At 45.0% G+C, this 16,405-nt stretch overlaps 1 protein-coding gene across 2 annotated transcripts in view; it reads left to right on the top strand.

The window, feature by feature from the left end:
* The window catches only part of capn15 (calpain 15), a 72,291-nt gene that overhangs the window by 48,203 nt on the left and 7,683 nt on the right, over window positions 1-16,405 (top strand). For both annotated transcript variants that reach the window (XM_071392231.1, XM_071392230.1), the window contains exons 3-9: window positions 7,655-7,863; window positions 10,462-10,645; window positions 11,016-11,239; window positions 13,561-13,686; window positions 13,895-14,047; window positions 15,614-15,775; window positions 15,912-16,144. In XM_071392231.1, coding sequence (XP_071248332.1) covers window positions 7,655-7,863; window positions 10,462-10,645; window positions 11,016-11,239; window positions 13,561-13,686; window positions 13,895-14,047; window positions 15,614-15,775; window positions 15,912-16,144 — 1,291 coding nt within the window. The remainder of the gene's footprint in view (window positions 1-7,654; window positions 7,864-10,461; window positions 10,646-11,015; window positions 11,240-13,560; window positions 13,687-13,894; window positions 14,048-15,613; window positions 15,776-15,911; window positions 16,145-16,405) is intronic.

Raw genomic sequence — 16,405 nt, 5'->3', positions numbered from 1 at the left:
CATACATTTTCCCTGACACCCAAAAGTACTTGTTACTTTTTGAATGCATAGCAGGACAGGAAAATGGTCCAATTTACACACTTGTTTGTAAATGATGTCTGAGTGTTGGACTGTGCCCCTGGCTATCTGTAGATAAATTTTTAAAAACTAGAATATGGTGCCATCTGGTTTGCTTAATATAAGGAATTTGAAATAATTTATACTTTTACTTTTGCTTTTGAAGTATATTTTAGCAATTACATCTACTTTTGATACTTGAGTATATTTAAAACCAAATAACTTTCGACTTTTACTCAAGTAGGATTTTACTGGGTTACTTTCACTTTTACTTGACTCATTTTCTATGAAGGTATCTTAACTTTTACTCAAGTATGACAATTGCGTACATTTTCCACCACTGCCTAGCCATTATTTCATTAACGAGTTGTCACAGACAAGTAGATCAAGAACGGAAGCTATATGTGAGTGGAGCAAAGATTGTCACGTTCCTGACCTGTTTTCTCTTGTTTTGTATGTGTTTAGTTGGTCAGGACGTGAGCTGGGTGGGAATTCTATGTTGTGTGTCTAGTTTGTCTGTTTCTATGTCAGCCTAGTGTGGGTTCTCAATCAGAGGCAGATGGTAGTCGTTGTCTCTGACTGAGACTCATATATAGGAGGCTTGTTTTGTGTTGGGAGTTTTGTGGGTGTTTGTTACCTGTCTCTGTGTTTGTGTTCTGCACCAGATAGGTCTGTATCGGTTTTCACGTTTGTTATTTTGTAAGTTGTTTGTAGTGTTCACTTGTTCTTTAATTAAACATGTTGAGCACTGGCTACGCTGCATTTTGGTCCTCTCCTTCACCCCTGGAAGAAAACCTTTACAAAGATGGTATTTAGACAATATAAGGACAAAGACATCCATCCAGATAGACATTGTCCCATAATCTATTACTTGAGGTTTTAAGCAATACAAATGTCCCAGCCCACTGGGCACACCACGTCTTTTCAACGTGGAGAATTGGGTAGTATTTGTTAAGATTCGTTGATCAATGAGATTCCAGCCTATTTTCACCCACTCAAAAAGACAGCCAAAAGTTTGTTGAATTCCCAAATGTGTTATCACGGCGCTTTCAAACATGTTAAAAGCATAATACAGTTCAAAAGGGAATACAATGTCAGACATTTTGTTTCTTTATACAATAACTTCATGCGCTATTACTGTGCTTCGTCTAATAGCACAACCAAATGACCTGGATTGCAGTTGAGATTACTTTTAAAGTACATGGTGCGAGTGATCAATGCCGTTTGAGATTCTGCGCAGGTTATTATAGCAATTGTGAAGGTTTCCACAGACCTGCGACCCTGAACAAGCACGCTTCCTATGATTAAATAGGACATTTTATTGTTACAGTAACCTCAAAATGTGGCCATGGATGTGTTGCTCATTTTAAGGTTGAATAAATACTGTTACGTTAGTTTGTAAGATAGCTTTCACATGCTATTTGACTGTTTTACAAAAGTAATATTGAATTGAGTTTGGTTGACAACGAAACCAAATATCAACATTTTAAAGGAGATGTATCTTCCGCTTGGATAGCTCCATCTGTGCCACTGATTTAGTCTGGCTTTAATTCCAGTTTGTATGGAAATTAGTAATTGGTGTGTTGGATTCACGTCTCCATTTCAACCAAAAAAGTCGAAGTTAAAGAATGGGACCGAATCGCATCAAACTTTAAATGCACTTTAAATACAGTTTGATTTGATTCAATCCTATTCTTTAACTTAGATTTTTAACTTGACCTGGAGATGTGAATTCAACATATTTGTTATTAACTTGTAGATTCCATTTGAAATCAACCAAAGCTTGAAACCCTAGACATATATGCATTGTCTATTTTTTTTTTTGAATCCTGGGTTGAATTTAAACAATAGCCGTTGTTGACTTCCCAAACACTACATATGCCTAAACAGTATAATTGCTGATATATGAGTGATAAACTATGGTTCCATTACGTTTTCTCTGTTGAAACTACACTTTGGAATGACCTTCAACAGCAGCAGTGAATCTAATAGTGGAGATTTCTCTACGATCATTCTCACCATAGCACATATAGTCAGTGACAAATATCAAAGCTAAGGAGGGCTGGGCTTGGTTAAAACCCTGGATGGGAGACCGAAAGGATAGCTGTAGCGAGATCAACTATCCAGTATGAGGTGCTGCCCAGCCTATAGTTTGTTTTCCCCTAATAGTGGATATTACGTTGAAGATCTGACGTTGTTTCCCAGGTACAAATTCCAACATATTTTCTGTATGTTGAAAATGTATTACCATGATGACATTATCATGTGGTTTGAAATTTTACCCTAACCCCCCCCCCCTCCGTGTAGATTCCACGTCACAATATATTGACAAATTACTTTGAAGCCACGTTCATTTAACCAGTTTTTGCCCAGTGGGAAGTGTACCGGTCCACTGTAGCATTTCAGACAGGTTAACAACGCTGAGGCATGCTAACATTTGTTCTTTCTGACCTGTGAAGCCCTGTCTGGTGGAAACATTGTAATTAACTCTCTTTTCGGAGCATGCCGAGTACACTAAACATATTGCTTATGTTCCCTCTGTTGACGACAATTATGTTCCCTCTGTTGACGTCATATGTTCCATTCTACTTTTCATTGAATAGCCAAGGCTGAACGACAGCACGATTCAAACAGTAGGCATACAGGTGGATTTTAACCGAAAGCTTAGGAACCTTACAGCGCCAGGCGAATCACCACTTTCTTCTGGGACAAATTTCAACCGCCACATGTTTCAACGGGCCCTATTGGCAATAAACCAGTGTACAATAAACCAGTGTAAACGTTATCGCCGCTGTTTCTATGTAATGGCAGTTCAATAAGTGGCAATAGATGGCTATTGAGCCAACATGACAGTGGCACACTGTCATGTTGCCTCAATAGCCATCTATTGCCACGATCAGTAGGTTGACTGTAGCGTCGCACTTGGTTGCAGTGAGTGCCAGTCACTCCCTCTCCGCATTCAAAATGTCCCCGTATTGATTCAGGTTTCTATAGAGACTCAGACAGCTGGAGAGCTGTGTGTTTTGTTAGCCGGACTAGCCTAGCCATGAACTGTGACTGCGAATGCAGTAGAGTGCTCTCAGGCATTGGCATTGGCCCAGCCTTGAGAATTACCCAACACGGTTCCATCGGAGACAGTCAGGCAGTCAGACCAGCACTGTGTTGCAATGTCGCCGTCACAACAGGCCTCAAACAGCTGGCCCTGGCGAGAATAGCTGAAGGGACACTAACGCTGCGTGGGACTGTTTGTGTCTTGTCTGTCTCGCCGTGGCAGTCTGTCCTGTTTCTACACGTGTCACGATGAGTCATCTGCTTCGTCCTCCGTTTGCCTTTGATTTCCACATGTGCCGAAAGTAGATACGCGCCACATACACTGTGCATGTTTATCCCATTTCTTATACGCTGCCGTCTCCGAGGTCCTGTGTTGTCGGCGAGTGGCTTTTGGAACTCAAGTTAAAAGAGGCCTCTCTGTTTGCAGGTCAGTCGACGCTGAAAGCCCTCCCAACTGCTGTGAAGCAAAGGAAAATGTTATCGGTTGCTGGCTAAACCCCGACAACAAACAGGGGGTGGTGTAAACCTCTGAACTGCAGAGCCACTGAGCCAGTGAGCCACCGATGGACCCCGGGGGGGCTAAATCTTCTGGGGCATGATGGGAAACGGGGGCAGGGGCCAATGTGCCGCTGTCTGCCACGGTGTCGAGGGCAACAGAAGTGGCTTTTTGGGTAGGGTGACGAATCAATTTGTCTCCATTGACTGTGCACTGCCGGGGTGCTTTCAGTACTTTCCACTGGTTCAGGATGCAGGATCCCATCACTACCAACAGTGCACAGAGGAAATAGCACAGGCTAGTCTTTGTATGAGTTCCCTCAGGTTTGTTGAGCAGGGTTTTGACAGAGTGATAGTGTCAGGTCATTATTGTAAGTTGGTTAGCCTCAATTCAAACTGTTTTGTTGAACAGTGATCACTTACATTTGGAATTGGAGTAGAAATTCTGAACAGATTATTTCAATTGCACATTTCAAAGAAGCACGATTTAGCTTGAAAGTGCTTCACGGGGTGCACAAGTCGGTGTGTTTAGAAGCATCGCTGTGTGATTCAGCGTGCCGTCTTCTTGATCTCGGAATATGCGTTTTGATGTGTCTTGGCACCTTCCATGCTGCGTGTGCATCTTAATGTTTTAACAGCAGGGAGAGGGCTCCTTTAGCCACATGAATACTTGCTGCCAATGTTTTTCCTGGTACACGACTCAGCGTTCTGTGGCTCCTACGGCGGCCTGCAGGCCTCCGAATTAATCATTATCCTTTTAACACAGACGTCAGACAGAAAACATGTAGGCTAGGGACTATAGTGGTTTATAGTCCTAACCTTAGATCTCTGATAGTTGCATGTTTAGGCTACTCTGGCATGTTTAGGATATTTGACATGTGTTGTTAGTTTACGCATACTATATTTACACTAGGGAAGTGTGGGGTATGTTGAGCCATTTTTTACATTCGGCATCACTACGTTAAGGGAAATATAGTGTTCTTTCTAACACAGATGCCGACATATATTGCAGGATGACGCGTATCCCAGGAAATAATCAGTATTCATGTAAACATTACAGTTTTCAAAAGGTCGCTTGTCCAAAAAAGTGGTCTCTTGGGTTAAGTTGAGCGTAGGGACAGTGTACGTTGAGCCGCTTTGGGGTAAGTCTGTGAGGGTGTCCCGTGAGGGTGCTGGTAGGTGAGAGTTTATTTAATGGAATGGGGGTGTGGTATATTGTACATCTTAAATGTATGCCTTCATTCAGATAACGATCTCTCTGTTCAATATCACTTACACATCCATTTCTCGACCAGTTGTCCGGGATAGGGGAGGATGTGCCAATTTTGTAGGCAATTTCTCTGCATTTGAGGCTTCTAAGCCCATGAAACTGGTCCGTGAGATTCTTTATGAGTTTAGCAAGCTCAGACTCCATGTCAACAGATAAGACCTTGTGTGCCTCTGCTACTCTTTCAGTCTCTCACGCGGGTACATGTTCGTTTTAATTTTTTTTGTCAGTGTATCTCTACAGTGTCATTCAGTCTATTTTTTTTCTTCATCCCTTGATGTTGCTCGAAGGGACTCTCGAGAGCTCTCTCGAGCACCTGAAGGGGGGCCAGACCCCTGCTTGTTTTAGGTTTGTAACACGGGGCATGATGATGTCTGCTCTGTAACAATACAAATGCACATCTCGAGTTCATTCTGTTGAAGTCGGAAGTTTACATACACCTCAGCCAAATACATTTCAACTCCGTTTTTCACAATTCCTGACATTTAATCCTCATAAAAAATTCCCTGTCTTAGGTCAGTTAGGATCACCACTTTATTTTAAGAATGTGAAATGTCAGAATAATAGCAGAGATAATTATTTCATTCAGCTATAATTATTTCATCACATTCCCAGTGGGTCAGAAGTTTACATACACTCAATTAGTATTTGGTAGCATTGCCTTTAAATTGTTTAACTTGGGTCAAATGTTTCGGGTAGCCTTCCACAAGCTCCCACAATAAGTTGGGTGAATTTTGGCCCATTCCTCCTGACAGAGCTGATGTAACTGAGTCAGGTTTGTAGGCTTCCTTGCTCGCACATGCTTTTTCAGTTCTGCCCACACATTTTCTATAGGATTGAGGTCAGGGCTTTGTGATGGCCACTCCAATACCTTGACTTTGTTGCCCTTAGGCCATTTTGCCACAACTTTGGAACTATGCTTGGGGTCATTGTCCATTTGGAAGACCCATTTGCGACCAAGTTTTCACTTCCTGACTCATGTCTTGATGTTTTTTCAATATATCCACATAATTTTCCTTCTTCGTGATGCCATCTATTTTGTGAAGTGCACCAGTCCCTCCTGTAGCAAAGCACCCCCACAACATGATTATGCCACCCCCGTGCTTCACGGTTGGGATGGTGTTCTTAGGCTTGCAAGCCTCCCCCTTTTCCTCGATGGTCATTATGGCCAAACAGTTCTATTTTTGTTTCATCAGACCAGAGGACATTTCTCCAAAAAGTACGATCTTTGTTCCCATGTGCAGTTGCAAACCGTAAGTCTGGCTTTTTTATGGCGGTTTTGGAGCAGTGGCTTCTTCCTTGCTGAGCGGCCTTTCGGGTTATGTCGATATAGGACTCTTTTTACTGTGGATATAGATACTTTTGTAGCTGTTTCCTCCAGCATCTTCACAAGGTCCTTTGCTGTTGTTCTGGGATTGATTTGCACTTATCGCACCAAAGTACGTTCATCTCTAGGAGACAGAACACGTCTCCTTCCTGAGCGGTATGGTGGCTGCGGGGTCCCATGGTGTTTATACTTGCGTACTATTGTTTGTACAGATGAACATGGTACCTTCAGGCATTTGGAAATTGCTCCCAATGATGAACCAGACTTGTGGAGGTCTAAAAATGTTTTCTGAGGTCTTGGCTGATTTTCTTTTGATTTTCCCATGATGTCAAGCAGAGGCACTGAGTTTGTAGGTAGCCCTTGAAATACATCCACAGGTACTCCTCCAATTGACTCAAATTATGTAAATTAGCCTATCAGAAGCTTCTAAAGCCATGAAACCATTTTCTGTTTTTTTCAAAGCTGTTTAAAGACACAGTCAACTTATTGTATATAAACTTCTGACCCACTGGAATTGTTATACAGTGAATTATAAGTGAAATAATCTGTCTGTAAACAATTGTTGGAAAAATTACTTGTGTCATGCACACAGTAAATGTCTTAACTGACTTTCCAAAACTATAGTTTGTTTACAAGAAATTTGTGGAGTGGTTGAAAAACGAGTTTTAATGACTCCAACCTTAGTGTATGTAAACTTCCGACTTCAACTGTATATATAACACATTACACACAAAAAAACATAAAACGGACTAAATGTTATAGTCATTTGTATGGGGTATGGTGGCCATTGGCTCAACTTACCCCATTGCCTTTGGCTTACCCCAAGGCAAACTTTTGGACCGTATTAGCCCAAAGGATGCACTTTCATCCTAGGTTTAGAACCTCATGTTGTAGCGTATAGAGACCCCAACTAATATTTAAAACAATGTTAAAACGAGCTACTTTGGTTTAGATACAAGCATCATGAAACCTATAACAATAAATTAATTTGACTTTGTGTAAATCCGTTTTTTGGAGCTAACTTGCTTAGCACTTTTTCTATGTGGTTTCTTCCTTCACAGACTCCATGAAATTATGACCTCTTCCTAAATATGTGGTCACATGACACATTTTGTGTCTGGTTTCCTAGAAACTAAGGAGTGGCTCATTTAACCCTTTCGCTCAACTTACCCCACTCTCCCCTATATTGTGGGATTTCCAGACTGCAGCCAAAATACAGTACATGTTTTCTCTGTGTGGTGACTTAGTCTTGTTTTGACTAGTCTCGATGCCAGTATGATAATGCACTTGTTCAGACTTTCTAATCTCCAAGCAAATGACTCACGCTTGTACCCAGGCCACTGACCTACATCATCAGACTCTACTGATCTGTGTGTGGTTTCTCATCTGGACTGTTGTGTAACCTCCGTCTCTTCTGGAGGTTAAGGGTCATGTTTTATATCTCTCTGTCATTTTAGAACGTGGTGAACTTTGTGGACGACAGCTTCCCTCCCAGCCCCCAATCCGTGGGCTTCCCCGAGGGCGACAGCGTCCAGCAGCGAATCAAAAAGTGGCTCCGCCCTCACGAGATCAACTGCAACAACTTTAAGGACCGGGGCGTCAAATGGTCTGTCTTCCGCACCCCTCGGCCCTCGGACATCCTGCAAGGCCTGCTGGGAAACTGTTGGTGAGTTGTGTTCACTGTGTGCGGCGTCGTAGTGTGTGTGGGTGTGCGGGTACCTTCCTCAAACAGTGTGTGGGCATGATTGTGTGTCGACGTGTATACACGTGGCCTGCGTGTTCGGTGTGCCTGCTGTGCTTGTTAGAAACAGTGTTTGCCTCTGCCCTCCCTGGTCTGTTTACTAAGGTGTTTCTGAATGAATAAACCAACTCCACTCTGCATGTGAGAGGTGATCTCTCATCGCTCGTCTTAAAGGTCAGTGGGAGAGAATAAACAAACACACTGGTGGTCCGTGTAGTTTATCACTGAAAAAATGAATATAGATGTACTCCCTGGGCCTAAAGCAGAGAGAAATAGAGAAAGGGAGGGAGAGAGTGTGGGGGGTGCTGCTAAAGAGAGAGGGGGGAGGAGGAGGAAGAGGGAGGGCGCGAGTGGAAAAGGGGGGGAGAGCGAGCGAGGGAGAGATAAATAAATAGATAGAAAGAGCTGGGGAGAGAGAAAGAGAGAGAGGAAGAGAGAGGAGGGGTGAGGCAGCCAGATGTACTGATACAGCACCTGACTGTAGGATTATTCAGAGGAATGTAGGTCTGGACACATAGGGTTTATCTCCACGCCCTTGTTTTGGGTGTCCTTGGGGCCTGTGTAGTCACTCCTACAAACACACACACACTCTTATTCACTCATCATCTCTCTCACACACACACACACTCATTCTCATACGCTTTTTACTCTCAAATACACACACACACACACATACACAGCCGCTTATCAAAAATAACCCTCCCCAGGCACCCCTCCACTCTCTCTCTCTCTCTCTCTCTCTCTCTCTCTCTCTCTCTCTCTCTCTCTCTCTCACTACAGGAAGTAACCCAATTCCCATTCTGAATCACACCCCTAGTCACATTTACAGTCCATGTTACACATCCCCAGCCAGGCAACCACATGTCAAATCGCATACCGTCACATCAACCCACGCTTGAGCGGCCGGAGAGGCTCGAAACGCGACCCGTCATAGTCCAGCGTTCTCGTCGCTACGCCCAAAGTAATTGGATTTTGATTCGCTTCTTCTTCTTCTTTTTTTTATCTGATTTGCATTGATTGGATTTGCATGGGTTTGAATGGCCAGATCGGCCACGCTTGTCTAGCACTGTAACCCGGAGCAGACGGGGAGATGGAGTTGCCATTGAAAAATGTCTCGTTGAGATGATACGGGAAAAATATCATGCAGAAGGCCCCTCTTGAGACGATTCTCTCGCTTCGAGGTCACATGTACGCGTGCTCACACAGACACACACACACACACACACACACACAGGGAGTGCTTGCTGGGTAAAGCCTCAAACGAAGGGGCTCAGCTCTAGGAAGGGTAGATTAGCAGGGAAGATCTCCCGCGTTCCATAACCTCGCTCTAGTCTGCTTCATGTTCTCCTCCTACGTCTGGCTTCTTCCGCCTTGCTCTTTTAGGGGTTTAGGTTGGTGGCAAGTCGACCCGTCGATTGAGAACGGTGCAGATGCAGAGCTACAAAATGGCGTATCATACGCTGCAGTTGGGAGGAAACATGGGGAAGTTATGCTGCTTTGAAATGTGCTAAAACGTGTTATCCCACTTTGGAGACACGTAGGAGGGAAATACCTTGAATGTTCTTTGCACTTCTATAGAGACCTCTTCTTTGTTTACGCCTTACTCAGAATTGCTCACACCGCCTTAAGCCTCACCCTTCTCTTTTAAGAATTTGCGTGTAACCGGCCGGGTGAGCACGGCATTGTGCTCCAGAAGGTAGTCTCCTTTATCCCTCCATTATCTTAGCCAATCATGGGTCCTGCCTTTCTCCCACCATAGCTCAGTGATTTTTTTTTTGTTGCCTTGGCTAAACTCGGGTCGTCATTTAAAAACGGATCCCGTTCAAGTTGGTCATTAAGGTATCAAATCAATTCAAAATCAAATCAAATTTTATTGTTCACATACATGTGTTCAGCAGATGTTATTGCGGGGGTTTTGGCGAAATGCTTGCATGTGAAAGTTCACATGTTCAGGGAGGCATTTCGGCCCTACTGTGAAGTAGGAAATAACAAAGAACCCACACAATCCTGAATCTGGTCATAAATGTGAAGAATAAGTTATTTTGTCTGACTTATACTAACTTACATACGTATAACCTTCTTGTCTGCTTGCCTTCGTCTCGGAAACACAGTGACTAGGATCTGGTTTCAATGATGGACTCTTGGCATAGAGGAACTATGTGATTACTTTATCCTCTTGAATAACATCCCGAATCGTAGCTCGCAAGATGGTAGAAAACAGAAGTTATTTTTAATGAGTGCATTTCACAAGTGGCTAGTTTGTATCGACTGCCTGAACTAAAACCACTGCAAAGGTTGTGCCTGTAAACCTTGGTTTTGAATCGCGGAGTTCTGGCATGTCTGCATTGTGATTTGTTGGGATAGTCCCCAGGATAGTTTTTTTTCTCTCCCCTTATCGACGTAGGCAGTGCCAAAAGAGTCCATAGTTGAAACCAGACCCTAGTCACTGTTGCCCAGGGTCGGGTTTTTGACGCTATGCCTGCCCGACTTGCTGACTGACTATCTCGTTGCTGCCCCCTGTAGGTTCCTGAGTGCGTTGGCGGTGCTGGCGGAGCGTCCAGAGCTGGTGGAGAGGGTGATGATCACCAGGGGGATCTGCCAGGAGGGGGCCTACCAGGTCAGGCTTTGTAAGGATGGTACCTGGATCACCGTGCTGGTGGACGACATGCTTCCCTGCGATGAGCACGGATACCTGCTCTTCTCCCAGGTAAGGGCTGGGACACCACACGCACTCACGCGTGGTCCTTCACTGCTTCTGTGAACTCTGAACGTTGTCTTCCCTGTATGTTCATTGCGTTGCACGGTTCATTCACTGCTCATTCATTTTACCTCCTCGCTCTCTCTCTCTCTCTCTCCATTTTTCCTTCTCTCTACCCTTCTCTCTCCCTCTCTCTTGTTCTCTCTCTCTCTGTGTCTCGCTCCCTTTCTCCATCATACACTTCCCTATATCCCCTTCACTACCTTTCTCCGTCCTTCCTACTTCACCACCGCTATCCCCCTCTGCCTTTCACGATCCCTCTTTTCTTCTCTCTCCTTCCTCCCTTCCTCCATCCTCCTTCCTCTCTCTCCCTCGCCAGGCTCAGCGTAAGCAGCTCTGGGTGGCCCTGATAGAGAAGGCCCTGGCCAAGCTCCATGGCTCCTACTTCGCCCTGCAGGCGGGGCGCGCCATCGAGGGCTTGGCCACGCTGACGGGGGCGCCGTGTGACTCCCTGATGCTGCAGGTCAGCTCCACCAACCCCCGCGAGGAGCCCATCGACACGGACCTCATCTGGGCCAAGATGCTGAGCTCCAAAGAGGCCGGGTAAGGGGGATAGAGGGGGGGGGGGGTTTGCTCAAGCTGTGTATATGTATCATGATGTGCACAGATGGCACGAGGTATGAAGTAGTTACTCGAGAGTCTAGGTCAAGAACAAGTCCATTCATTTGAGAAGTCATGAAGAGGCCTATTGAATGGACCCTGATTATGTCTACTCCTTGACTAACAAGCTTGTTCAATGGAGAATGCTTTTTAGTCCATTGAGTAGGCTTATATCTGGATCTGTTTTGGCAACCGCCCCCAAGAGTTTTTAGGTGACACGTGATCAATGTTCCCTCTAATTTTTCCTAGACACTGAGCAAACTTCAGGTCTGCTGAGCGCAAAAATTCTGTGCAACTTCCAGCGCACGTTTACTGTGAACACTTGAGACTTTTGAAAAACAATATGCAGGGCTTGACAAGAACCTGATTATCCACATGTCCTTCAGACACGTTGTTGTGTTGTTTGGTGCAAGAAACCACTTTACAAAATATAATGCAGTATTATTCCCTTACCATTATTACAGAGAATCAGACAAATTATGCTTCCCGCTGCCTATTGGCTACTTAGCTTATTCATGCATGTCTCAAAATACAACACTGTCCCTTTAAGACAGAAAAAAGCCCATTACCTGACTTGCTTTTCAAAGATGTCTAGAAATGTACACGTTGTGTGCTCTTGTAGGAAGCAATCACTCCCCTATTGCTGACTACAAATGATCAATGACTCCCTAACTAGCAAAGGATATGAACAAAATGTGTACACGCGGTTACATGCAGCTGTCGCTTTAATCTCAAAACAAGCGTATCTACTTACGACCACAGCTGTAAACACGGTCCAGTTCAAAGTAAATGGCACAGATCCATATAAGGCAATGGACTATTTGCATATAAGCCTACTGCAGCTCTGATTTGTTCATTCCACAGCGGTCTGTGTAGAGTACGTGCTGAGTAGTGCGTGTCAATGCAGTGGAATCCTACTCCGATGCGTTCTGCCTCCCAACAAAATCCCTTGCCGACTTCGTTTTGTTTCGGTATGTTGCGTTGTAAGTGGCTAATATTGCGTTGATTCGATCACAATTGCCACAGTAAAGGGAAACGTTGACAGTGTTAACTGGGGAAACTCGAGAACTGTGGTCACCAATCTTGTCTGAGTCAAGATCACTTTGAGTCAAAATGCAAGCCGAGATCTATCGCTCAGATGAATTTTTTTAGCATGACTTAAAAAATGTACGCCTATGCAACATGAACCAATTAAAAACAGTACTGTAGCAATGAGGTTTGTGCAGTAAGGTATAGGCCCAATACATGATCACTGTATATTGCCTTTGCTCGAATTGTTTCGCCCATTTACATAAAAAATGTTGGTACGCGCCATGATCGCACCGGTAATAGATCTGTTGTTGTATTACTTGTGAAGCACAGCTGAGTGAGCATACATTTAAATCATTGGCTTTTTATTTTACTGGGCTGATGGTACCTGCATCTGATGGTCTGTCTCAGCAGAGGGAGAGAGCAGCAGACTGAGGGTCCGCCTCTCAACATCCCTCTCCCTTTCCTCCACTGACACTGACTGAAAAGGGACACCGTCTTCCAGCTGATGGCGAAAGTCGAGTCGCACCGCATTATTTCTGCCTCCTGCACAAATTCATGTTGTTAATCCTATGAACAGAGAAAGTTCAATATTCCTCAATATTAAAAAAGACCCAAGCCGCTAATAATAACAACAATGCAAGCCGATAGATACAGTACACATTCCTACTAATTCATTACTGCTGCAGTGCTTGTTGCAGCGCCGAGTGGAAATAGGTAGAACGAGCATTTTATGGCTTATAAAAGTGTTGAATACAAAGTGTTGAAAACAACATCTCTTTGCTGTATTCGTTGAGTCTCTCTCAAGTCATGGTTTTAAACGTTTTGATATCTCACAGTATCAGCTTTGCTTTTATGCCTGCTACGTTACTGCAAACACGGTCATCAGAGCCATCCGATTGGCCAGCGGTAGGCCTGTAGTGCACTTGATTTGCTCTCTGGGCCCGCCGGGAAGGCAGAGTTTGTACCTTCAGATACATGAAATGGTTCAAAATGGCAACAGGTCGCCTACCCTACCGCCAACAGACAAAAAAGAACACACAAAAAAAGAACACAAGGCTTTATCTTACAGAAATGTTTGGCGATCAACTAGGAATGCCTTTGAGAACGGCCGGTTGGTGACAAGTGCTCTAGAAAGTTGTGTGAAGTTCAATCTCGTGCTTCTCTCTGTGGGCTGATATTGCTGCACGGCAGTCTGAAGGCTTCTCTGTCTATGTTCTGTGTGTGGTGGGTAGGTTTCTAATGGGGGCGTCATGCGGAGGAGGGAACATGAAGGTGGATGATGTGACGTACGAGTCGTTGGGCCTCCGCCCTCGCCACGCCTACTCTATCCTGGACGTACGGGACGTACAGGGCTACAGGTGAGAGCCGATTGGGTTACTAGTGGGAGCCGGGTTTGGCTAATTGGTTACAAATGATAAGGGGGTGGGGTTTTAAGTTATTGGTGAGAAGGGCCATGTCTCTTTTTCAGATTCCTGTCATTGTGTCCTTTATTCCCGAACCCTGATAAGTGTCCTTCAGTTTTTCAGTCCCAATTGCGTTGTTTTTCTCTCTCTCTCTGCCGCTCAGACTACTGCGGTTGAGGAACCCGTGGGGTCGCTTCTCGTGGAACGGCAGCTGGTCAGACGAGTGGCCTGATTGGCCGCAACACCTCCGCCATGAGCTCATGGCCCACGGCAGCAGCGAGGGTGTCTTCTGGATAGAATATGGAGACTTCATCAAGTAGGTCCCGTCTCAATGCGTCTCAATGTGTCTGTCTGTTAGTATTGCCCGGTATACCGAAACGTCTGTACTTTTTCGAGCCTAGAACATGAATAACGGTTCGGGACTAGAATTTGTATTACTTTAGGTACTTCTGTTATAGCACTGGGCCTGCTCGACTTTGTCTGCACTGGGAGTCTGGGCAGCATCATGTTTGCTCCCTGCTCGTGCTGCACAGAAGTAAACACACTTGAATATTGCAAACAATGTCCATACAGGCCAGAACACTGTATTTTGACTGTCCGGACAGCTGAAAAAAATCATATTGTTTGAATAGTGAAATCATTTCAAATGCCCATCCCTAGTAAAGGGTGCTTGACAAACAGATACATGATGTGAAGTCATCACAGCGTTTTAACAAGTGTAGCCTAGTAGAAGAACTACGAACACCACAGTAGTCCTTCACTCTGGCTTCAGAGCTTTTTTTTATGTCTTCCATCTCCTTCCTCTTATCCCCCTCTCTTCTTTTGGGAAGACAAAAGAGGGGAGCAGACAGATGACAAAGCAGAAGGGTGGGGGGAGGGTGGGGGGGGTGATAAAACGGTGAAAAACAGACTGAGAGGAAAAGAGGGTGAGTCAGTCACTGGTTGGGTCTCTGGGGGCGGTCGCTTTGAAGCAGAGCCATTTTTTATTAGCAAGCCAAAAGGGGGGGGGGGGGTGGAGAGGTAGGTTAAAGTGTTGGCTTTGATCTGTATAAATACATTTGAAACGCGTGTGCGTGTGAACGACTGGAATGTCAGGTCAGAGGGTGGTCTTCAGACTTGGGTTTTGGTCAAAGTTGTCAGGAAAACATCAACTTGTAAGAGAGGGAGAGGAAAAGGATGTCAAGATAGCTCATGCCTTAAGAAGTCAAATGAAGGAGCTGTCTTCCACAAGACTTTGTGCTGATCAAAGATGGGGCTTATTGGAGTACTGCCGTGAGGGTGTGCGCGTGTGCATGCATCTATGTGCTCTTTTGATACAGTATAGCCTTCACGTAAAGTTACCGTGTAGGAAGGGAGTCCTGTCATGGCATGCAGCAGCCGTGTGCGTGACTGTTTGTGCGTGCGCGTTTGTGGGCTGATGTCAACAGATGCTGCAGAGGCGCATCACACCTTGGATTTCTAATTGGGCCTAACACAACTCCTTGTGGTGCACCACACTGCTATTTTTTGGAAATCACACACTGCTATTAACCCTGTCAAGGGACTATGGTTTTATTGTTGGCCCAGAACAGCAAAATTGACAATCTTTACAGATTTAATTTAATGGTGTCAGCACGTGATGTATCGACATTCGTAGAACAGATATTGTATGTTTATTTTCTGGGCAGCTTTTCTTTGCCTTTTGTGTCTGCGCAGTTGAAGCAGTGGTGAAACTGGCTGGGTAGTGAAGCGGCTAGTGGTTATCAGTGACATCACAATTGGCTCTGAGCGTCGAGTGTTATTGTACATCAGGCTGTAAGATCACATCCCGGTCAGGATGGAACCGACTGTTACACCGTCAGCGACTCTAACTCTGTCTGTGTATTTTTTTGTCTTTCCACAGGTACTTTGACTCGGTGGACATCTGTAAGATCCATTCAGACTGGCAGGAGGTGCGGTTGCAGGGCTATTTCCCCAGTAGAGCCTGTGGTCCGGTTACGGTTACCGCTCTGACCATGCTGGAGAGGACCGCGCTGGAGTTCGCCCTCTTCCAGGAGGGCAGCAGGTACTTTCTGTCTTTCTTTCTCTCTCGCGCGCGCTCAACAGCCACCTGTTGGAATGAAAAAGAATCATTTAGACCGTGTAAATAAACAATCCAACTTTTTAAACTGCTGAATCTTTATTCCCCTTCCTCCTCCTAGGCGGTCGGACACGGCAGACGGCCACCTTTTGGACCTGTGTATCATGGTGTTCAGAGCATCGTTTGGCAGTGGCAACAAGCTGACCTTGGGCAGGCTGATGGCCCACAGCAAGCGGGCCGTCAAGAAGTTTGTGGGCTGCGACGTGATGTTGGAGCCGGGCGAGTACGCCGTGGTGTGCTGCGCCTTTAACCACTGGCAGATGAACGTCGGCGGAGTGGGGCCGCCCACACCAGGTACACACACACACACACAGTATATATACAGTATATCCCTCTACAGATTGGAATGAATGGATGGTAGATGAGTACCGCCCAAACACAACTGACATATTTCATGGTATGCATGTGTCAGCTCATAGTGTGAACGTGTCAGCTGTGTTTGAATGTGTGTGTGAGCAGCCGGTAAAGCATTTAATAAGCAGAATGTGCTTATGGGCTGAATCATCTATAATAGACTCACATGGTAGCGGTCTCCATGGGTCCAAAAAGTTGGAC

The sequence above is a fragment of the Salvelinus alpinus genome, chromosome 3 (assembly GCF_045679555.1).
Source record: "Salvelinus alpinus chromosome 3, SLU_Salpinus.1, whole genome shotgun sequence".
In the NCBI taxonomy this organism is placed as follows: domain Eukaryota; kingdom Metazoa; phylum Chordata; class Actinopteri; order Salmoniformes; family Salmonidae; genus Salvelinus; species Salvelinus alpinus.
The sequence above is the reverse complement of the archived record's forward strand: the minus strand, read 5'-3'. Positions and strand labels throughout refer to the sequence as shown.